The following is a 23107-nucleotide window of genomic DNA, read 5'->3' as shown; positions in this document are numbered from 1 at the left end:
GTCCCTCTTTTCTGTATCTATGCCTCTTTCCCACTTCCCTTATTTCTCTCATCCCTTCTCTCCCTCCTCTCCCTTCCCCCTCTCTGTTTTTCTTCTGTTTTCCTGCTCTAGATGAGTAACCTGGTAGCGTCTCAGATCATTGCCCATACAGACGTGGGCTCCAGGGCTAACTCCATAGAGAAGTGGTTGGCGGTTGCTGATATCTGTCGCTGCCTTAACAACTATAACGGAGTTCTAGAGATCACCTCAGCTCTCAACCGCAGCGCCATCTACAGGCTGAAGAAGACATGGGCCAAAGTCTGCAAACAGACCAAGTCGTTGATGGACAGGCTGCAGAAGACAGTGTCATCAGAGGGCCGTTTCAAGAACCTGAGAGAAACCCTGAAAAAGTAAGAAAGAGGGGAGATAAAGGGATACTTTGTGTGTCTGGGTTTTGGTCACAGATTATCACCACGACGTGTACCTGGGCGAACAGTGAAATCTCACCAAGGAGCTATAGGACGTCAGGTAGCCTTGCGGTTAGAGCGTTTGGGCCAGTTCGAATACCCGTGCCGACAAGGTGAAAAATCTGCCGAGCACAATACAATAGAGGCAGGATATTTGTCCACATGATTAAGTGCGTATTTTAAAAAATAATTAAAGTGATGCTATAGATGTTTTGTATCATTTCAGCCAGTAGTTTTGAAAGTAGCGCTCACGAAACAAAATGGGTCCCAGGAAATGGTGCACAATCGTGTACTGTACATAGTCATCCATCGCGTATGATGTTCCATCCCGCATTTTATTTATTTTTTTAATCCTGCAATTCGTATGATATGTTACGAATTTGTAAGGGCTGTAGATCCTTTTTCAATCTCTTTAAGGACTTGTGAAAAGTTAGGAAAAGCTTGAATACTATGTGAACATTGATTGATGGATTGGTCCGTGTGCAGCTGCAACCCTCCCTGTGTGCCCTATCTGGGGATGTACCTGACTGACCTGGCCTTCATCGAAGAGGGAACGCCCAACTTCACCGAGGAGGGACTCGTCAACTTCTCCAAGATGAGGATGGTAAACACACAAACGCACCCACACACAGTCAGTCAATCAGTCAGCCTGCATCTCTCTCTCTCTCTATGCTTGTCTCATGTCTCTCCTCCCTATTCTCCTGTCTGTTCCAGATTTCTCACATCATCAGAGAGATCCGTCAGTTCCAGGGTGCGCCCTACAGGATAGAGCACCAAGCCAAGGTAACACCCGCCGCACAGTCAATCAATGTTTCTAGCTACAACCCTGTTAGAACTAACTGACTCGCCGGGCTTCCTCTCCGTCTCGCTCTCTCCCAGGTGACTCAGTTCCTGCTGGATAAGACTCTGGTGATGGATGAGGACACGTTGTATGAGCTGTCCCTGAAGATTGAACCCCGCATCCCTCCTGGCTAAAGACACAGAAACAGTCGGTCTCAGTCCAGCTGCATCAGACACTTAGTAGTTAGTGTTCTTATTGTTATCTGCTTGGTAACTATGGAACCAGTGGACGGGAGAGCCCTGAGAATCACCCGGTTAAGGGTTCCTCTTACTTTATCACCATTGCCAATGATTATGCTTAAGAACTCTGGTGAATATGTGCCTTGCTTGTAAATATGTACATATCAAGATTTAGTAATAAACTGTAAAGTGTGTTTATAACATGTTATAATGATTTCCTGATGATCTTGCATGCATTTCCATGTATCCATTTACATTTGCTCTGAAAAAGGCAGGTTTGGCTGTAACTGATTAGGAGAGACGTCTAGCTTGCCAGACTAATGGCAGCTGTGGGCAGACGAGTGGGGAGGAACAGTGGCGGTCACTATATTGCCCTCTACTGGTGAACAGCCTCATCAAATAGTGATAACATTCCCCAAAGGTTTTTGCACTTCCTTGAAGACATTTTCATGGGTCCATCCGAACCCGAATACCCGAGACCCGACCGGGTTCAAAATTCAATATTTTCCCTCGGGTCCGGGTCGTGTCCTGTCTGATTGTCATCGGGTCTCCGGTCTATTTAACTACAGCTGATAGACTAGAGTGGAGACGAATGGACCCGACCACGGCTCTGCATAGCCTATAGTATATTTATTATACCCTAATAAGGTGAATTTATTGATTTATAGAAGGCCTAGCCAAAATATAAAAACCTATTTGTTAACCAGAAGACGAACTTGTCACTCGGGTCCAATCGAGTCTATCTGTGTCTGTTGAACAATTACCTGATTGGTTCCGGCCTTGTTCCTGTTGACACACACTGATGATGTAAGCATGGACTTTAACATCCTGTCATTTAGCATGTTTATTTACTTACTTGTGTATTAAGCATTTTAAACATTGTTTTACTTCTGTCTATTATTGTATTCACACTGGACACTGACATCAATTCAACATCTACTCCACATTGGTTCAAGGTGAAATGAGGTGGAAACAACATTGATTCAACCAGTGTGTGCCCCGTGGGTTCTCTGTGTGAAGGTTTTAAACTGTTATTTGTTACACGAAACATTTGAAGAACATGTAAAGGCATATGAGGAGCCACTTTTTTCAACCGTGTCATTTTGAACAATCTAATATACTGTAGCTAATTCTCCCCAGAGCCAGACAGTGTATAAGAGAATATACATGTACAGCTTTACCTTTGCCAGTCCTGACCCAAATTGCACTTTCAGAAATGTTGTTCAATCAAGTGTAACATGTCTGTTTTGTGAATGACGACATTCAAGTAAAGGGACTTGACCCAAACGGTCGTTAAAGTTTACTTACAACTTTTGTCTGAATATTTCTCAATGTTGTAGCTTGTCTCTGAATGTGTTTATTTATTAGTATTTGTTCGGGTTTTTATCTGATCACTTTGTTAAACAGTATTTTTTGGGAAATCTTGCGCTATTGATTTGTAAAGTATGTCAATAGATTTGTAACTTCTTGGAGCTTTTGGATCGTTTAAGCGGTAGAGCTCTTTCCTTACAGTGTTGTTCTTCAGATAACTGCTTTTTCCAGACTGCTTCCGTTTTCTACAGTCCTGAATGGCAGGAATCTTTCTCACATCCTGATAGTATCTACGGTCCTGAATGGCAGGAATCTTTCTCACATCCTGATAGTATCTACGGTCCTGAATGGCAGGAATCTTTCTCACATCCTGATAGTATCTACGGTCCTGAATGGCAGGAATCTTTCTCACATCCTGATAGTATCTACGGTCCTGAATGGCAGGAATCTTTCTCACATCCTGATAGTATCTACGGTCCTGAATGGCAGGAATCTTTCTCACATCCTGATAGTATCTACGGTCCTGAATGGCAGGAATCTTTCTCACATCCTGATAGTATCTACGGTCCTGAATGGCAGGAATCTTTCTCACATCCTGATAGTATCTACGGTCCTGAATGGCAGGAATCTTTCTCACATCCTGATAGTATCTACGGTCCTGAATGGCAGGAATCTTTCTCACATCCTGATAGTATCTACGGTCCTGAATGGCAGGAATCTTTCTCACATCCTGAGAGTATCTACGGTCCTGAATGGCAGGAATCTTTCTCACATCCTGATAGTATCTACGGTCCTGAATGGCAGGAATCTTTCTCACATCCTGATAGTATCTACGGTCCTGAATGGCAGGAATCTTTCTCACATCCTGATAGTATCTACGGTCCTGAATGGCAGGAATCTTTCTCACATCCTGATAGTATCTACGGTCCTGAATGGCAGGAATCTTTCTCACATCTTGATAGTATCTACGGTCCTGAATGGCAGGAATCTTTCTCACATCCTGATAGTATCTACGGTCCTGAATGGCAGGAATCTTTCTCACATCCTGATAGTATCTACGGTCCTGAATGGCAGGAATCTTTCTCACATCCTGATAGTATCTACGGTCCTGAATGGCAGGAATCTTTCTCACATCCTGATAGTATCTACGGTCCTGCTTTTATACCTGACATTGTACTTTGTTATAAAACCTGCTGTTTCACCGCTGTATTGTTCCATGCACTTCCTAAGAGAATGTACAGATTTACACCCCTGGCTTGGAAATAAAATAAAAGTTGTTCATGTCACTTCTATAGTAAGTTGATATTCATCTCAACAGTCAAGAGCTGAGAGAGAGGGGGGAGAGAGAGTGAGAGGGGAAGGGGGAGAGAGAGAGAGAGAGCGGGGAAGGGGGGAGAGAGAGAGAGAGAGAGACGCTATCTATGTTTGGAGAGGGGAGGGGAGGGATCTTTGAATCTAGTACAGATCAAGGTCAATACGGGCAACAGAACCAGGACCATCCAAGGTGTTGCACCAGAAATACATTTGATTGGTCAGCAGCACAGCTTCTTACATACCCATTGGCTCACAGCGTAAATTCAGACATTTTAATTGGCCTAAAGCACAGGTCCTAGTCACGTGTTAGTGGGTAGAGTGTGGGATCAGAAAGAGAAATAGACTCCTGAAAGAGAAATCTTTAGCAGGGAGGGAAACCAGCAGTGAAACAGGTACTGTACTCTCTATCTTTCATTATGTGTTCCCTCTCTCTGTAGCTATCCTCTATCTCTCATTCAGACAAGGGGGGATAATAACAGGCTGTTTTAAATATATACATTTTAAAAGTTCTAGATACAGCCAAGTAGTTGTTAACATCTCCCTTCCACCAACAGGTTATTAGTTCAAGTTTCCTTATGCGTATCTTTATGAGATTTGGCTGATAGTTGTCACTATAATTGCTATATTGACATGACATTGATGGACAGAGCAGGAGCCTTTTGGCGTAGGGAACGTAGACTGGTCTACATGGTCTCGTCTGACGTTCTGAAGGACAGCAGAGCATCAGTTCCTTAAGCACATTATTAGCTGTCATAACGGTCATGAGCTGCTTCACGACTTGAGATAATGCATCCTTTCGAGAGCTTTACAGAGAAGTAGTATTCCATCACCATGTGTTTAACACTCCTCTCCGTATGGCTAGTAGCATGAAATTGCTCCCCGACACTGATCTAAGGTCAGTTTTTACATTTCTCCCCCTGACGGTAAACTGATCCTAGATCTGTGGTTTCAGAGCTGGTTCTAGTGTAATCCTGGCTTTAAGGCTTCTATTACCACTGTGACTCCGAGGCATTTAAACCACCATACAGGCCTGTCATACCAGCTGCTCGCCATTTATGACATAACCTTATCACTGATTCACTGATTCATCTCTGTATCCATTGCTCTTTCTCTGTCTCTCTATGTCTCTCCGTGTGTGTGTGTCTCTCTCTCTCTCTCATCCACTCCCCGTGTCCTTGTCTTGGCCTGTGTCCTGTAATGAGAGGCTGTGACCGGTTCGGAATGTCAGAGCAGGACAGAACACGTGGCCTGCGGTGTTTTGATTCCTGAAAGAGCGGTCATGGCATGAGACCCGTTTGGCACGGTTTCTCTCCTCTAGATTTCTATATAAATAAACATGTCTTTCAGCGCTGACTGCCTCCTCCTCTCAGGCTGCCTCATCCTCTCAGACTGCCTCCTCCTCTCAGGCTGCCTCATCCTCTCAAACGCCTCAGCCACCTACTTTGTTCTGGTCTGCTGTACTTAACTCGGGGGTAAACACAGCCACGACTTTGAGGTCAATAGTGTTGAGTTGACCCAGAGACCTTGTGTTCAGACACTGAGATGCACCTTGGGCTTCATTGATATGGATTGTAGAGTAGAGCGGGTGCATTGTCAGCTTTGCAGCTAACTGACGATCTGGCGATCAAACCCAATTGTATTCTTCCTCCAAGTCGTTACTGTATTCTTAATGAAGAACAATCACATGGAACTTTGTCAACTGACGACTGCAGACAATGATATAATAGGTGTGTAGAAGGATTAATGAAACAGAAAGTCAATCCCTGCTTCTGTTCTTTTAGTGACTAGACCTCTACAGATCTATATAGACCTCTCTGTTTTAAGTCTGCTTTCCCTCTCTCTGTGTCTCTCTCTGTGTCTCTCTCTTTCTCCCATCTCTCTGTCTCTCTATTTCTCTGTTTCTCCCTCTTTCTCTCCTCTGTGCTGAAGTGAAGGACAAGTGGGTGAGAACGACCTTTCACCTTTAGATTTTAGTCACAGGACATATGGAAAGGAATACCTGGCTCAGGGGCTACACTAAAGTTAGTTTTATCTTGGTGACCTACGATCGGTGTACAGAGGCAACTTCATCCTACCTCCTCCCCCTTGATGGTGGTGGCCATTTTGGGTCAGCCATTTTGGGATAGTTAAGAGGCCGTCCTGTGAGGCCAAATCAGCAGACTGAGCTTAATCAGCCATCTGCTGAGACTCCCCTCTCTCATACTGTAAGCTTGTTATCGATGACCTGCACAAACTTTATGAACTTTTTTAAAGTACTTAATATGATACGATTGAATGCAGTACAATCAACAAACCGGAAGCACATTGTAACTCAACTGAGGACATGGAGTCTGCTTGACCTGCATCATCCACAGTCTGTATTCGATGGACAAAATGTAGAGGTCAAAGGGTGAAGAGGGTGACTGTCTGACTCTGCATCGTGAAGCTTGCTACAACAGAAAAAGACCGTCAGACAGTCCAAAAGGTTAAAGGAAGGAAGTGTACTGCTCTTAAGAAGCCAACGACAGTTATACATACACAACAAGAAACCAATGCATAAATAAACACATATTTAAGAATTTTGAGGAAGTACAGCATTTTAAATGTGTAACTTGTGTCTCTCTCTTCTTGCCGCTTCCTCTCTCTCTCCCACCCCCAGTTGACCTGATTCTGACCTTTGAACTGTCCAGGATGGCGTTCTCCTTCACTAGAATGATGTCCAGCCGTAACACGGCCACGCTATTGGCCAGCCTGGGAGCAGGCACCATGGCAACCTGCTACCTGATGACTGACAGCAACATCCTTTCCGCTGAAGAGAGGAGGAAGCTCTACCCACCCAGGTAGGACTACAAAACAACATGGCCTCTAATAGCCTTCGGACTACAAAAAGCTTGGCCATATACAGACGACCTACAGAGGTTGGAGAAATAATTTGGAACACATGAGTTGGGCCTGGGACAGCTGCACCTGTTGAATGGGAAGAAACCTGAATCTGACACCCAGTTTGCAGTCAGTCTGAAATGTAAGTCAAAGGTAGAGGGGTGGGACAGGGAATGAAACCTAAGACGTTTAGTAGATACATCCTCTGCCCTTTCTTACATCCACATATAGTAGACACATACACACACACACGTACACATACACACACGCACGTATACACACACACGTACACACACGCACGTATACACACACACGTACACACACACACGTATACACACACACACGTACACACATACACACACACGTACACACACGCACGTATACACACACACGTACACACACACACGTACACACACATATACACACACACACATACACATACACACACACGTATACACACACACGCACGCACACACACACACGCAGACACACACGCACACACAAACACACAAGATCAGGAACTAAGCCTTGAGCCACAGATTAGACACATCACCAACACTCTAATACAACTTCCTCTACTTGTCTCAATCAATCAAGCGACCAGTCAATCAATCAATATGTACCTGTAAAAAAATGTTTTTAATCCACATCACATCCAAAACAGCAGTGTATAGATGGTGTCCATAATCACACTCTATTTGAAATGTCCTTCATTATGCACACCTTTCGATCTTTTCATCTTTATGGTTTGAATGAAAACTACTTCTCCCATCATCCCCAGTGCTGACTTCCCTGACCTGAGGAGGCACAACAACTGCATGGCGCACGCTCTGACCCCTGCTATCTACGGCAAGCTGAGAGACCAGGTGACACCTAACAACTGGACCCTGGACCAGTGCATTCAGACCGGAGTGGACAACCCGGGCCACCCCTTCATCAAGACTGTCGGCATGGTGGCTGGGGACGAGGAGAGCTACAAGGTACGTGGTGGAGGTTGCCTGTGTGCTTCTTTCGATCTATCTGAAGGAGATCTGTTAACAGTCCATCCCGTTCTCTCCAGGTGTTCGCCGACCTCTTTGACCCCGTCATTAAAGACAGACACAACGGCTACGACCCCAAGACAATGAAACACCCCACTGATCTGGATGCATCCAAAGTAACTCTCTCTCTCTCTCTCACACACACACACACACACACAGTATAGTTCATTGTCCTCAGATGTATGCACAATAACTGTCCTGTTCCCTCCTCAGATCACTAACGGTGTTTTCGATGAGAAATACGTTCTGTCGTCTCGCGTGCGCACAGGCCGTAGTATCCGCGGTCTGAGCCTGCCCCCGTGCTGCTCCCGCTCGGAGCGCCGCGAGGTGGAGCGTGTGACCGTGCAGGCCCTGGCCGGCCTGAAGGGTGACCTGTCCGGACGCTACTACAGCCTGGGAGACATGACGGAGAAGGAGCAGCAGCAGCTTATTGATGTGAGGCACTCACAAAGGACTGCTATCGATCTCTGTATCCCCCCTCACCTTTCCCATTGGTCTGTGTCTGCGTCCAAAAAGTACATGACTACGTGTTTTCTTTGTAACCTGACTGCATACAGGATTCCTCTTATCCGTGATATTGCCTGTTTGTATTACCATGTTAATGGCAGGGACTGTTGTGAAGACTGAAACAGTGCCACAGGAACCTGAACTGTAGTGACAGCATTGTCACATCAGTTTTATCTGGCCCGACTCTTCTGAAGACATGGTTCTCGATTACACTAATTTATCGTCATTCCCCATTGGTAGCCCATCCAATTATTTCAGGGAAGTTTTGCAGAGTTTTTAGTTACCAAGTTAATCCACTCTGTTTAGACACATTAGGGTGACATCATGTTGCTTTTAAAGCCTAACGGCTATGATAAGGCTTGAAAATAGAGGCAATCCTTTGGGGATTTGGGAGAGACTAGACTAGTGTTGACCTTCAACCCTCAGTCTCATTGACCTTTGCCCTCTCACCCTCACGTTGCCTCAGGAGCACTTCCTGTTCGACAAGCCCATCTCTCCTCTGCTGACCTCTGCCTTCATGGCCCGTGACTGGCCTGATGCCAGGGGCATCTGGTAAGACCAGAGCAGTAGAGAGCCGGACCCTGTCCCTGTAGATTTAAATGCCTGTAAGACTATCTTGTATTATAATAGCTGTAGAGATAGTACCTGTGAATAGGGGAATCTGGTGAGACCAAAGGAGTAGAAAGCAAAACCATGTTCCCATAGCATTAGAGGTCTTTGGGGAAGGTTTCTTCCTCTCAACTCCTCTTCCCCAAAGTAGAATTACCTCTATGTAGTTGTAACCCTGACTTCCCTTTCCTTGACCACTACCTTCTCCTCCTCCACCTCCTCCCTCCTCTCCCCCCATAGGACCACTTCCTGTTTGACAAGCCTGTCTCCCCCTTGTTGACGTGTGCCTTCATGGCCCGTGATTGGCCCGACGGCAGGGGCCTCTGGTAGGGTCTACAAGGCTCTTACTAGCAGAAGCCTCTAACCAGCATGTGTGTTCTGTGATCATAGACGTTGACATAATCAGTGCAATCAACAAATGTTTCTGGATTCTTAGGAATGTGTTCTTTCTTCCAGGCACAACAATGAGAAGACCTTCCTGATCTGGGTCAATGAGGAGGACCACACTAGGGTCATCTCCATGGAGAAGGGAGGAAACATGAAGAGAGTGTTCGAGAGGTTCTGCAGAGGACTCCAACAGGTACTTTACATGTTACGTCTTAGTGGTTTAGTGATTTTTTGGGGGCGTGATTGTGAACACACAGTATACAGTATAGAATACCTCAAGGTGTCCTTCCATCCTCTAGGTGGAGAAGCTGATCCAGGAGAGAGGCTGGGAGTTCATGTGGAACGAGCACCTGGGTTACATCCTCACCTGCCCCTCCAACCTGGGCACTGGACTCAGGGCTGGAGTGCACGTCAGACTGCCCAAACTCAGCAAGGTAACACACACTCTCTCTCTTCCCTAATGTTTTTACTTGAAGTGTCCCTGTGCATTGACCCCCTCCTTCCCAAGACAGAGCATTGATTAAAGTTCTGTACTTACCCTGCAGGACCCCCGCTTCGGTAAGATCCTGGACAACATGCGTCTGCAGAAGAGAGGGACAGGCGGAGTCGACACGGCCACAACTGGAGACACCTTCGACATCTCCAACAACGACCGTCTGGGAAAATCTGAGGTAAAACGAGAACCGCTATTCTGAGACTGAATGACCGAATGAAACCATAAACTCTATCTGGGCCAGAGATAAAAGAAAATCACCTCACCTCGACTGCTAATAACTGTGTATCCGTGTGTGTGTGTATAGGTGGAGCTGGTCCAGTTGCTGGTTGATGGAGTCAACTATCTGATCGACTGTGAGAAGAGGCTGGAAAGGGGCCAGGACATCAAGATCCCTGCCCCCATCGCCCAGTTCAGGAAGTGAAACACCTGAGCCCCACCTCTGAGAGGAAGTGACCTGCTCTGCGGTTAGGGAGAGCAGGATGTGAGGCGCCAGCGAGGAGGCCTGATCCATCCACTCGTGACCAAACTGAGCGGTTTGGAGTAAAGTAGCAGTAGTATGTCTTTCTGACAAGGTAAACATCTGTCATTCTGCCCCCTGAACAAGGCAGTTAACCCACTGTTCCCCGGTAGGCCGTCATTGTAAATAAGAATTTGTTCTTAACTGACCTGCCTCGTTAAATAAAGGTTACATTTCCACTAGTCCAGGTATTGGTGTATTCCCCTTGTGGTTAAGGCTGGGGTTATCATAATCTGATCCTAGATCAGTGTTTAGGAGCAACTTCTACCAGGAGCGAGAAATCTTACCTGTAACACTAACCTCAATAAAAGAATCTACCTTAATAAAACATCTGATTTCTGATCCACAAAACGACTCATTCTCGGACTCGGCTCGCTTTCCAAGGCGATATTACAGCGTGTGCCTTTTCTCCTCCTGCTAACTTCACTACCTCACTAAGAGTTTAAACACCTTAGCAATTAACCACTGACTTGGACTTTCCATAACGTGCCCATACATGTCATTGGACTTATCATGTGCAATGGCTGTGTAATAGATGATTCACTTCCTGTGAAGTTGACTGTACATGGCTGTGTTACGGATGGAAGTCTGGCGTGAGGCGGAAGTCGCTCTGGAGAAGTGCTAAAGTACTAAATGTAAAATATTTACAGTTCTAGTCGCGCCAGTGTATCTGTCTCCCAGCAGCTGATCTGCCATAATAGGTTTACTGCAGTAACAGTGTTTAACACTGAGTTAAGCACTTCTAGAGGTCATTGAGAGGAACAGACAGGAAGGAGCATGGCAGAAGCCCAATTCCATCAACGGAAAACTACCAGCAGAATTCACACAGATGTCTCTCATTTAACCTTTCTTCATCCGGGTTATTCTCAATGAGATAAAATACAAAAACCCAACATTGTCGTGGATTTGGAAGTAAGTGCTGAGGGCTCTGACTCCCAGACAAGAATGGAAGCATCATCAGTGCCAAAACGTCTGTCTGTCTTAAAGGGTTGGCTCTGTTCGTCTGTATAGTATAGGGAGGGTAATTGGGCTTCTTGGAGCAGCTTAGTGACGTGGAGCTAATCAGCTAATCGCTGCCTGCTGTACTTACACACTAAAGAGGGTTAGTATGAGCAGGTCCAGGGGGCCAAAGAAACAGAAGGCATTAAGTGTACATATTTATTGCACGTGGGAAAAGACCAGAGGGCCCGCTGGACATAGCGTGACTGAGAGGGCAGGGGCCAGTGGGTTTGTGTTTGAGTGTGTGTGTGTGTGTGTGTGTGTGTGTGTGTAGGTGTGAGAGGGTATGTGTTAGAGAGGAAACTGAATCTGGTCTGTGTATTTTTAGCAGTGGTCTACGTGCTGACCACTAGACTTCTGTGTAATGCAAAAAAGGAGACACTAGAAGTTTGAGAGAGGAGGGTTGTACGTCCGTCTCATGGGAGATGTGGTATGATTCAGACGAGCAACAGGACAGCAACAGTTTAGGCTACATGCAACGTCACGTCTTCATTTTGAGGCCTGCCGACCCCACTATGCTTTGATTATGTTCAGTACAGCTATATGACATTGTAGCCTGGGATCTAGATTACCCAATGAAAATAAATAATATCAGAACAGCCACTAAGCTCTACTAAGACTTGAATTTCCATTTGGACAATTCACATAACCCGCCCAATGGTCAAGCTATGTAAGATTACATCAGTATAACAGTGTGGTACTGCCTGTAATAAATGTATTTCCCATAACCATGTCCTCAGTCACAGGTCATTGTTAGCAACAGGAGCGAGCAGTAACCTCACCGACGCTCCAACATCTATTGGCCTATTAGAGAGGTGTTGAGGACCATGGGAAACGGAGTCCGTACTGCAGAGACAATCCAATACAACAAGAGTTCATACATGTTTGAGGTAATCGGTCTAAGCAAGGCCCTGTACAGAATCACTGATCTACAAATCATTTTGCACCTCAACTATCAGCTCCCTCTGTGATCAAGATTAGTGCACAGTGTTTTGCTCAGTCCAATCTCTTTGGACACACTGATTATTTATAATTTAATGGTAGACTTCACAGTTTATATATGGGTAGAGACCATATACCGTCTATGGTAGACTGTCCACAGGCCACAGCATAAGACCAGAGACCTTTGGATATGGAGTCAATTTCTATTGTAGAGAAGTATTGCCCTCTAGTGGTGAAAATTGACACACTGGTCTCAATACACTAATGTATGCATTTCATTGGCACCGAGCCCTAACCAATACATTATTGGTCTTAACCAATAACATAAATAACGCAGTGATGTATACAAACCCTGGATTTCTGATGCTATTTATTGGCCACTGACAGGCTTTGAAACCACCAGTCGGACATATTGCCTCACCGCAGAAGGAGCAGATCTCCATAAGAATGAAAGGAATTCTACAGTATTTCAAATAAATGTTAAGGACAAAATTACAAGTATTTTTTTTGTTTGTTTTGTAGTAGGGACCGTAACATTAGTAATATCCATAACATTTCATACATACGTTTAGCTCACACATTTTAAAGTGTGCATTAAGGTGGCTGTAGTAGAATAAACATGGTAAAAATAAATTAATGCATTTCTAGAGCTTCCAAAATATTTCCCACAATGGTGGGTCCAATGTAATTTACACCCTCATGGCAGCTACTGTTCTACTGGTACTGGTCTGCTGGTTGTTGCTGATGCATGTCTAAATGACTAAACTTCTACCACCATCATCATTCACAAATCACTTTTTATGCCAAATAACTACTCATGTGATTAAGATTGGTGAATTTGTGCAGTGCCTTGCTGGTTGGGGCGGAGACTGATGAGCAGTTTCAACGGGAACGGGGTGTCATAAACGTTATTTCTTGACCTAAATCTCCTAACCGGCTACAAAAAAAAGAGAGTAACTTCTGGTCATAGCTGTACTCCCTCTAGTCAGAACCTTGAAGAGGCCAGTGAGCAATGGCATGAAGAGCAGCACTTCCTGTCACATGGTCAAACCGTCTGCTAAGTATACAACATATGAACAAAACATTTCATCGTAACCTCTCAAAGAAACAAAAGCAAGTTCAGTCAAACATTTTTTTTTCCCTTTTATAACATCTGGACCATTGAATTGGTGACAAACTGAAGTTTTATGGTAAACTTAAAAGCTAGTTCCACAGAGTAAAGTGCAACATAGGCAACAAAAAAAAGAAAGAAATATAAAATAAACATTTCTCCACACCTGAACCTTGATGCTTTAAGTGTTTTTTTTTATCATTTTGTTGCTTTTGGGGTTGATTTTTTCTGTTACATATTTTAGTGAGGGGAAGGAGTGAGATGAAAAGGGTTAACAATCAGACCACAAGTTGAGCATTTACCAAATAGTTTTCAAAACACTTGATCATCTTTATACAGAGGTCTGCACCAGCACTTCTGTGTACAAATTGAGCATAACATTTCCATCTAGATCTTTCTTTCCGTTGTATTCGTTTTGTTCCCTCTTTAACAAGCTGCTCTCTTGGGCCCAATTCCGGCATTTTTATAATTTAAGAAATCAGTAGAAAGTTAGTAACAGCCACAAGCTGACACCCAGAGGTGACCAACTTGCCTGATTCACGACACAGTCCTGTTGCCAGGGAGAAGTGGAGCTGAGATATATCGCCCCAGGAGGAGGGGGGCTAGAAGGATGTGTGTACGTGTGTGGGGGCATTTTCAGGAGATTGGGTAAGAGCAGAGAGGGGTGTAGGGGGTTTTGGAAAGGGGGAAAGAGGGGGAGTAGATAGAGGAGTAGAGGAGGCCGGGGGGGTCACACGTTTGCGTTCTCAGTCCACAGGTCGTTTTTCTCCATGTTTCTTTGTAAACTCTTCTGCGTTCTTAAAGAATTTTTTACGGTCCTTAGAGTATTCCTCTGCTAGGTCTGCCCTGAGAGGATGTTCTGGCTGGGGATCGTTGACCAGCGCAATCAGGGACTGGATCACTGCAGGGAGACAAGCAGAACAAAAGAGGAGACTAAGAATTATGTAAAAATGGAGGATGACGTCATGTAGACCAGATGAAACAGATGAGAAAGACATTGAAATCTATAACCACGTAGAGGTTGCAGGATGGAAACCTCTCCAGCCAAATAGACGTTAGCCTCCGATTGAGAGGAGACTGGAGGGTTAGGGTTCAGGCGGCATTTCAATGAGAAATCAAAGAACTGCAATAATAACTACTACTTAAAAAGTTATGAGAAGAAACCACTGTCTATTGTATTTGTCTGAGTGTGCGTGCGTCTTTCCGCCGTACCTTGGTCCGTTTTAGTGGCTGGTTTCCAGTTCTCTGCGCTGATCACAGGCAGACACACCTGTCCCTTCTCGTCGATGTTGGGGTGGTAGATCTTGGTCTTGAACGTGATCTTGGGGGGCTTGAAGGGGTACTCTGCTGGGAAGATGATCTCGATTCTGAAAGCACCTTTATCGTATGGAGGGTTGTCCTTTTAGAGGGGAGAGAGACAATGACGTTTGGTTAAAAGGTGAGCTGATGTCCTACTGAACATGCCACAGCAACAAAGGAATTGCAATATCGTGGAGGGTGCCTTGGTCCTCCTTGTTATTCTGGTCATGTTCATGACTGTCCGGAGACAAGAGTAGTAAATAGTGACTTACTGGAACAATGAGGCCTTGCCAAGTCAAAATATTTGATTCATCCACTTGAATGTTACGAAAATTTTTCATTCCAGACTTGCGGATTTCATCAAGTTCCTGAAAAAGAGGTTGAATACATCATGAGCAAGTTCCCCTGTACAGTTAGTTAATCATAACCATTACAGGAAGCAGAATGGTTTTTATCAAACAAGAGATAAAGAACTGATAAAACATGTTTCTGTGTTGGCTGAGTCCTAGTAACCACTAAAAAACCTGTGTCCTATAGGTCAAAAACAACAGAATGACTACAGACACGAACACACAGGGTGACATACAGAACTATAAACAAACGGGGCGACATACGGAACTACTCACACAGGGTGACATACGGAACTACTCACACAGGGTGGCAGGTAGCCTAGCGATTAGGGTGGCAGGTAGCCTAGCGGTTAGGGCATTGGGCCTGTAACCGAAAGGTCGCTGGTTTGAATACCCGAGCCGACAAGGCACTTAACCCTAATTTGCCCTAAATTTCAGTGAAAATTAAATAAAATGTCATACAAATAAATGACTGGATGATTAAAAGTACTAGGGATTAACATATATGTTAACATATCAACATGTCAGTCTCATCCCTGGGACCAAGCAGCCACACCCCTTCTCAACCAGGAAGTGATCCAGTGCATTCTCACACTGATCTCACTACAGAACACTGCCTTCTGCCACACCAGAGGACTGATTCATAAATCCCACCTTTCACTGGAAATCATGAGATTGGGGGTATTGTTATAGTGACAAGGACCTTACAGTTAACACACCCATACACATTAGAATTAAACATGTGCACAGCTTCCTGATTTCATGTATTATCAAATCAGAGCGCAAATGTAGCCTTATTCTATGTTGCTCTGGATAAGACCACTGCTACAGGATTACAATGCAAACGACTGTCAAACTAAGATGTGTGGAGTTCAAAACATTGTATTTATTCTTGTTGACTTGATGGGGACTGTTTACTAGGAGTACTTATCCTAGGCTGGGTCAAATGGTGGCTGACAAATGCAAGGGAAAAGATAAATGCCAATTATGATAAGGCCGGGTTGTTGACACAGTGTTGAGAACATGATTTAAACCCGGTGTTACCTCGAATATTGAGATCGAATGAATGAAATTAAACTAAGTTTAACGTTACTTGGCAGCCGCATGCTCAATTTCACTTTCGATTCACTAGACTACTCAAAACAATTAAAAGCTAAGAAACCAAATCACAGGAAGTGGGTTTGGCTGTTTACCGGTAGCTACATCATAACGTTAGCAAGATTGTATATACATCGGGTTAACGTTAGCTGGTCAGCTTCCTCGCCTCGGTTTCACATTGACAAAATAAACTTGCTAGGTAACACTAACCCGAATTGCTAACTCGCTAGCTAGCGCAACGAACCACACTGCTAACGACCTATGTAACTGTTGTGCGTAGCTAGCTAGCACAATTAACTCCCTGCTAAATTAGTATTAAGCTAGCTACAATACGTAGCTAGCTAAAGTTTTTCTGTGCCGAAGATCAAACATGTTGAAGCGCGATTATCACCCAATTGATGACACCATACTGAATTGAATATTAAATTATGATGACACATGGTTAACCTTGTTAATCAATTTAGATTAACAAAACGTTTAATTCGAATCTAGCCTATTAATATGCCGGTGCTAACATGACCAAAAAACAACTGCTAGCTGGTTAGCTTAGCATACTAACGTCATTTTCCGCCTACCGAGTTTCATGAGGTTTCTGACACTCTGGGGCTAAATAAAACAAATTTAACGACACATTTAATTTGATCTGAGATTTGGGAGTCCGAATGTTGTACTTTCTTTAATCTAACAATGGAAAATCCTAATTGGATTGATCAGGAAATATACCTTGTGCAGCCTCCTGCTCGCCGCCATCGTGGAATTACTGTCTGTACCCAGAATACACAGCGATATCCAAATGTTGGCTCTTACTGTCTCCTCTGTACAGTGTGTACGCACGCACTCTTTCCGAATGAAAAACAACACTGTACTTAGAGTGCACCGCTACTTTGATTTTAGTATATTTATCCGGAAGTAATTTTGTCAAATGAGAGTATTCGTCCATTTATTTAGTCTATTTTGGGAGAATCCAAAACATGGGCCACTATTTCTCACTTGATTGACATAGTAAAAGGGTATTCGTCTGAGGCAATATAACATCTGAAAACACACTGGTAGCAGGTTGACGTTGAAATAAAAAGATAAGACCATGTTACAAAATACGTTACAATGGTTTCAATGCCATGCCCCCTGGTGAGCCTAATCAATAACACATTCTGAAGCTACAAGAATACCAGTGTGCTGGAGTTTATTTTTCAAATAATTTGTTTATGCACCAGGAACAATATAAGGTGTACAAATAATCAAACTTTTGCTTTATAGCTATTGAATAGCCTACTACCATGATATGGTATACTGTAGGTTCAATACCTAAAAGTTGCTTGGCAGATTTAAACTGAAATAGTTGTTATAAAAGTGTATACTGTGTCCTCTAGGGGAATTACTAGTCCATGTAGAATCCCTTGCAGCCTCTAGAGAGCACACACATGTAATCAGTTAAATCTAATCTGATTGCAATTTTTGTTTACTGTAATGAGTTATGTTACCAGAAAAACTATTGTATCAGATTACAGACACTTTTGAAAAACTAGATGATTACTTCTTGGATTACTTTTAAATTCAGAAAGGTATTTTTGCAGAAAAAAAATACATTATGACACCTTTCCGTTTTATCAATGACATTCAATTCAGCATTGGAAAAAGGTGCAAGTTCATGTTGGCTCCATCTGCTTTATCTGATGAAAGTAATCAGATTATGTTACTGAGTTTGGGTAATCCAAAAGTTATGTTACTAATTACGATTTTGGACAGGTAACTAGTAACTAACAGAGACGCGGGAAGTTGTTCTTGATAAATCCTTCTCATGTTATGGATTACATTTAGAAAGTAACACACACACACAGTACGTGACAGTATTTAAAGATTAAGTGGCACGTCTCCTCTTTTCACCTCGTCTTCCTGTGACCCACTCTTCATACGGACAGATGGAGAGAGGTGTCCTTTAGTTACAATGAGTCGTCTAATTTATTTATCTTTCTGCTACTTGTCACTTGTATAAGCATTACAGTTGAACTCATAATCAGAATGCATTTATTAACAATGGCTTTTAAACTTTTCCATGATTTATTAACCCTGTCAATTTCTTGTCAAAAGGTTTCTTTAAAATTTATATTTAAGATGTCCACTAATTTGGGTGCTCTTTTTATCTCACACGAAATGTCATATTGACAATCAAATATTGGCAACGTAATCATTATTGGCACAGTCATAATCAATAAGACATGTCAAGGGATGAAATAATACTGAGCCTTCATGTCAGCAAGCTGTAAGACATGAAAGAATTGAAGTCCATTCTCTGACAGAGACATTATGTAACCCAGTGGTTCCCAACCTTTTTCAGTTAATGTACCACCAAGTACATTTTGCTCTGCCCAGAGTACCCCTGAAGTTCCCCCTCACGTGAATTTTGCCAGGGGAGGCAGGGTAGCCTGGTGGTTACAGCGTTGGACTAGTAACCGGAAGGTTGCAAGTTCAAACCCCTGAGCTGACAAGGTACAAAATCTGTCATTTTGCCCCTGAACACTATTCCTAGGCGGTCATTGAAAATAAGAATTTGTTCTTAACTGACTTGCCTAGTAAAATAAAAATAAATAAAATACCAGTAAACCTATGGTCTCATGAGTCTTCTCAAGTACCCTCTGGTTGGGAAACACTGATGTAACATATAATCAGCCTGCACCACACCCTTTATTCACCAGTGCTTTATCTCATCAAGGAGCTATGCTTGACTTGGATGCCGGTACTGTTTACATTTAGGTGCAGGAGCTCCACAATACTTTTGAGCTAATATTCTATCAAGAGGAACAGGAGCTCAAGCAGTAGAACATTTGAGGTGCCAAGACTCAGCTCCGGTGAGCTCCTGCCCAAGTCAAGCACCCTCAAGGAGCCTGTTTCAACAAGCAAAGGATATTTCAGTTCGTACAATGCCAGGGGGCAGGGGCCCATACATACAGTGTGGCAGAGGCAGTTGTTATCTTTGTCGATTCTGGTCAACTTATCCAGCTTGTATCCTGTTGTTCAGGTTAAACTGACACAAAACTTTTTCCCTTGGGCACTTCTGCGCATCAGCAGCTGGTCTGGCAGGGCTAAGGAGAGGCTTTTCTCCTCTCTCCCCTTTCAGTTTGCTTTTATTTAAATTTGGGTCAAGGGGTTAGGGTTCCCATTACCATTCACCTGTCTGCAGGAAATTATGCTGGCAGCACAATCACAGATTTATTTTTGTCAAAATAAGAGTCCCCCTACAAATAAATGCTAATCTTTGTGAATGTTTTTTGCACTCTAGTGCAATAGAACTGTTTTTTACAGCATGACAACAATCTTTTAAAAAAGATGTATGGATAATTTGCCATACTTTTATATTTATAACAGCATTTCTTTAGAAAGTTTACACCAATACTAGTATGTTGAAAGCTAGTGTGTAGGCTACATGTGTATGTAAAGAAATACACTTAATAAAATAGAAATATATTTTGGCAATTCTCTATGTCCAGTATGAAGGAAGTTAGAGGTAGTTTTGCGAGCCAATGCTAACTAACATTAAGGCAATGACTGGGGGTCGATGGGTATCTGCTAGTCCCACAGCATGCTAGCAGATCGCGCAATGACTGGAAGTCCAGGGGTAACGCTAGTTAGCATCTTTTTTTCAAACTGCATTTCAAACTGGATACAATTGGTATCCACAATTCATCTGACACTGGGGGAGTAAAGAATCCCTTTAAACATTCTGTCAGATACAGAGTTAACTATCTAGCTACTTAGTCGTTTCATTTCCACTTGCCATCAAAACCATTTCAACAGCAGAATATCTGAAAAATACTTATTTTACTCCTGAAATATATAATATTACAAAAGCAGAAGGTAATTATAGTGCAACTTAACTCTGATCGTGTCTGGCTAAGAACTGACAAAAAAAATATCCTCAGTAAGACTTGATGACAAGCTATTTTGAATAGTGAATGAAAATCATTAAACATTTGGAGAGATGAGGTTATCTGACAGCAACGATATAATAACATAAATGTATGTAACTAAAGTAATTTGATAAAATGTAACTGAGTAAAAAGTAAGTTACTTGAGTAAGAGTACAGCTCACAGAAAGTAACTAAACAAGTACTAGTTCCTCCAAAAAAGACTTAAGTACATGTAAAGACGTACTTGTAGGGCATTTACTACCCACCTCTGATTGTGGCCTATGGAATGGGTGTGGTAAAAGGCCAGCAACACTCCATATTATTCAGTGCCGTATGAAATTACACAATATATAGATTCTACAGAACCTACGGAGTACCCCCAACCCCACTTTTATATCGGCATATTTTTGTTTCACTATAAGCCCAATATTGTCAACATACTAGCCTGAACATTGTATTTTTCAATAGTGGTCTTAAAATTCCTTCGTGCAGTTCTTATAAGCACAATAAAACTCGAAATTGATTCAAATGTATTGTAAAACTGGTTGTTTGGCTCCTGGATGCTGATTGGAGAACATCTTTTTAGCCTGCAGCTGATTTAAAAAGGGCTTTATTAAATACATTTGATTCATTGATTGGACAAGCAGCGTTCCAAGCAGCGCTGTATTGGCCGTCACAGGCACACCTATGCCTGCTAACGGTTCCATCTGAAAAGAATCACTTTAATTATGCTGTCCGAATCACCGCTTGTATTTATTTCAACTCCCACATTATTTCCCCTTGCTTCCAACCTAGCATTTAGTTTGGTAAAGCGAGGGTTAACACATGTCTTGCAGTCTGCCTGTACTACCTCAAAAACAATGTTTCACTTTTAAAGGTGCTACACATAGGATTTATTTATTATTTTTTATTGTAATTTCAGAAAATGGCCATAATATATCTGGCGCTAATAGAGCTCTCCAATTTCTAGTCCTAAAACCCGGAAATAAGTTACCTCTGGTTTGTTCAGCCATCCCCATGGGAAAAATAAACGGGGAAAGAATAGGGTTTTGGAATAAACGCGAAAACAAGGTCTGAGGTTAACACAGGCTTAGGAGATCTTATACGTTTTGTTCTATGAGATAATAGCAGTCAGTTAACATAACTTTTATTTATTATAAAGCCTTTATGTGATTTGTGTTTTTTATTATTACATAAATTCTTCAAAATTCACAAAGTGCCGTAAAGCTGTTGAATATGAGCTCATAGAACAAAACGTACAAGACCTCCTAAGCCTTTGTTTACCACAGACCATATTTTCAGTGTTTATCCAAAAACCCTACAGAAATTCTATTATTTTTCCTCATAGGCTTCGTCCGACTAACCATGGCGGAGTTAGTGCCTACAAAAAGACGCCATTATTATTTCTCTATGTATATGTAACTGACCACCCCATGACAATTATGTGCGCGCTTCTATGTTGCAGAAGTCAGCATGTTGTTGTGACTCTGGATGGCCAGATTGCTAGCAAGAATGAAAAGAAACTGCCATGTGGGAAATCTTATTTGGCTCCTTTCAGCTTGTTCATGATACCATCTATTGTTTTGAGGTGTTTTGACTGTTGGGGTTTGTTGCTAAGCAACCGGCACATTTTTTTTCGTATCTTATTTTTTTTTATTGTATTTTTATTGTTGTTTTATTAACAAACAAAGATCAACAAACAAAAGAGGAATAGTTACATGCAAACAAGCATACATACAAACTATTGACATTGCCAAGAATCATAAACAAACCAATCATATTCATAACCAACCAGTGAACGACAGTGTTTCACCGTATTACTTACCCGCCAGTGTTGTGATTGGCTGTGATATTGCTCTTGATTTCTCCGACTGGAGCGGTATCTGTTGTCATTCTGGGAAAGCTGTTCTGACTTTGTGGCTGGGTTATCTAGTGGAAATCGCCCTGTCATTTCCTGGTTGCTAAAATTGACACTGTTCGCTCAATTTCCGTTTATGTGACAAAACAAGCACTGAATAATGTAGGGGATTATTGTATCATCTAAATCACCATCGAAAATATATTTTCAATAACACAAAATATGGTTTATAGAGCTGTACAAAAGTTTACTTTCGGTTTTGTTCCACCAGCTTCGAACAGCAGTTTTGGTCCACCCAGTTTCAAACAGCTGAGCCTAAAAATAATATTTTTGTTATTGAAAATATATTTCACAGCGATTTAGATTGGTAGAATGATTCACTATACCAGGGGTACTCAATAGCTATTTGAGAAGGTCTAGTCACACAAATGTTTTAGGTGGCAAAGGTCCGAATGGATAACATAGTAACAAACCCCCACTCACACGCCTCTTGTTTCTCGGAGAGAAAATTGTGCGTTTTTAAAGCTAATTCTAGACATTTTGCATGCAGCAGTTTTTCTTCTTCTTCTGTTTTAAGCGAATTTCCTGCAATTCTACACATTGTTCCATGTCTTATGTGTGTTTATATGATACCAGGGATTGAAGCCCGTCCGTATTGACCCTGTTATGGGTCCAGATCCTGTCCGCCAGTTGAGTATGGGGGCCCTACACTATTCAATGCTTATGTTCTCACATAAACTGAAATTGACAAACAGTGTTAAGCAGGGGTAGGCAACTGGCGGCCCATGCCCCCCTTTTGTTAGTCTCCAGACCAGAAGGAGTCTCAACTTACTGTGCAATTTCAAAATTTGGTTGTCCATTAAATTAGTCTATTGGCCAGTTATCTAAACGTGTAGATAGCATTGTCCAATTACTGACAGGGGTGGGAATTGCATGAAATTAGTTAATAAAGAACTGACCCACGGTATGCAGACCCACGAGCCACTGCGGCCCCACATGATGAGTTCCGTTTTTTTTGTGGGCCCCACCCCCATCAAAG

At 42.7% G+C, this 23107-nt stretch overlaps 3 protein-coding genes across 5 annotated transcripts in view; 2 read left to right on the top strand and 1 right to left on the bottom strand.

Moving 5' to 3' along the window:
• The window catches only part of LOC112219751 (ras-specific guanine nucleotide-releasing factor 2-like), a 42070-nt gene extending 39317 nt beyond the window's left edge, over positions 1–2753 (top strand). The window contains exons 22-25 of the mRNA XM_042302162.1: positions 112–389; positions 933–1050; positions 1161–1229; positions 1326–2753. Coding sequence (XP_042158096.1) covers positions 112–389; positions 933–1050; positions 1161–1229; positions 1326–1421 — 561 coding nt within the window. The 3' untranslated portion in view covers positions 1422–2753. The remainder of the gene's footprint in view (positions 1–111; positions 390–932; positions 1051–1160; positions 1230–1325) is intronic.
• Positions 2754–4373: 1620 nt separating this feature from the next.
• ckmt2a (creatine kinase, mitochondrial 2a (sarcomeric)) lies at positions 4374–10857 on the top strand. Of its 2 annotated transcripts, none has more exons than XM_024380938.2 (10): positions 4374–4483; positions 6730–6910; positions 7732–7930; positions 8011–8106; positions 8204–8425; positions 8964–9049; positions 9563–9686; positions 9793–9927; positions 10039–10164; positions 10294–10857. In XM_024380938.2, exons 2-10 carry the CDS (start codon positions 6762–6764, stop codon positions 10408–10410), a joined length of 1254 nt encoding a protein of 417 aa, XP_024236706.1. In that variant the 5' UTR covers positions 4374–4483; positions 6730–6761; the 3' UTR covers positions 10411–10857. The 2 variants fall into 2 exon arrangements, with proteins under 2 accessions (XP_024236706.1, XP_024236705.1); XM_024380937.2 differs by lacking the exon at positions 8964–9049 and adding an exon at positions 9347–9432 and having other exon boundaries at positions 4375–4483.
• Positions 10858–13573: 2716 nt separating this feature from the next.
• On the bottom strand, positions 13574–22176 carry LOC112219584 (ubiquitin-conjugating enzyme E2 L3). 2 transcript variants are annotated; one of them, XM_042302161.1, is made up of 4 exons: positions 22036–22176; positions 15130–15225; positions 14771–14957; positions 13574–14459 (listed from the first exon to the last, which is right to left on the bottom strand). In XM_042302161.1, the coding sequence occupies exons 1-4, from the start codon at positions 22159–22161 to the stop codon at positions 14305–14307; spliced, it is 564 nt and encodes a 187-aa protein (XP_042158095.1). In that variant the 5' UTR covers positions 22162–22176; the 3' UTR covers positions 13574–14304. The 2 variants fall into 2 exon arrangements, with proteins under 2 accessions (XP_042158095.1, XP_024236707.1); XM_024380939.2 differs by lacking the exon at positions 22036–22176 and adding an exon at positions 17029–17178.
• Positions 22177–23107: the final 931 nt, after the last annotated feature.

Source organism: Oncorhynchus tshawytscha, linkage group LG20 (genome assembly GCF_018296145.1).
Source record: "Oncorhynchus tshawytscha isolate Ot180627B linkage group LG20, Otsh_v2.0, whole genome shotgun sequence".
Lineage (NCBI taxonomy): Eukaryota > Metazoa > Chordata > Actinopteri > Salmoniformes > Salmonidae > Oncorhynchus > Oncorhynchus tshawytscha.
The sequence above is the reverse complement of the archived record's forward strand: the minus strand, read 5'-3'. Positions and strand labels throughout refer to the sequence as shown.

What these genes read in the sequence shown, in the direction of transcription:
- LOC112219584 (XM_042302161.1), bottom strand. Translation starts at nt 22,161, where the DNA reads ATGACAGGGCGATTTCCACTAGATAACCCAGCCACAAAGTCAGAACAG. An exon ending in GGCAAGGCCTCATTGTTCCA is followed by an intron (nt 14,958 to 15,129) that starts GTAAGTCACTAT and finishes CCCCTCTAAAAG; the next exon opens with GACAACCCTCCATACGATAA. An exon ending in AGCCACTAAAACGGACCAAG is followed by an intron (nt 14,460 to 14,770) that starts GTACGGCGGAAA and finishes GTCTCCCTGCAG; the next exon opens with TGATCCAGTCCCTGATTGCG.
- ckmt2a (XM_024380938.2), top strand. Translation starts at nt 6,762, where the DNA reads ATGGCGTTCTCCTTCACTAGAATGATGTCCAGCCGTAACACGGCCACG. An exon ending in GGGACGAGGAGAGCTACAAG is followed by an intron (nt 7,931 to 8,010) that starts GTACGTGGTGGA and finishes CGTTCTCTCCAG; the next exon opens with GTGTTCGCCGACCTCTTTGA. An exon ending in TCTGCAGAGGACTCCAACAG is followed by an intron (nt 9,687 to 9,792) that starts GTACTTTACATG and finishes TCCATCCTCTAG; the next exon opens with GTGGAGAAGCTGATCCAGGA.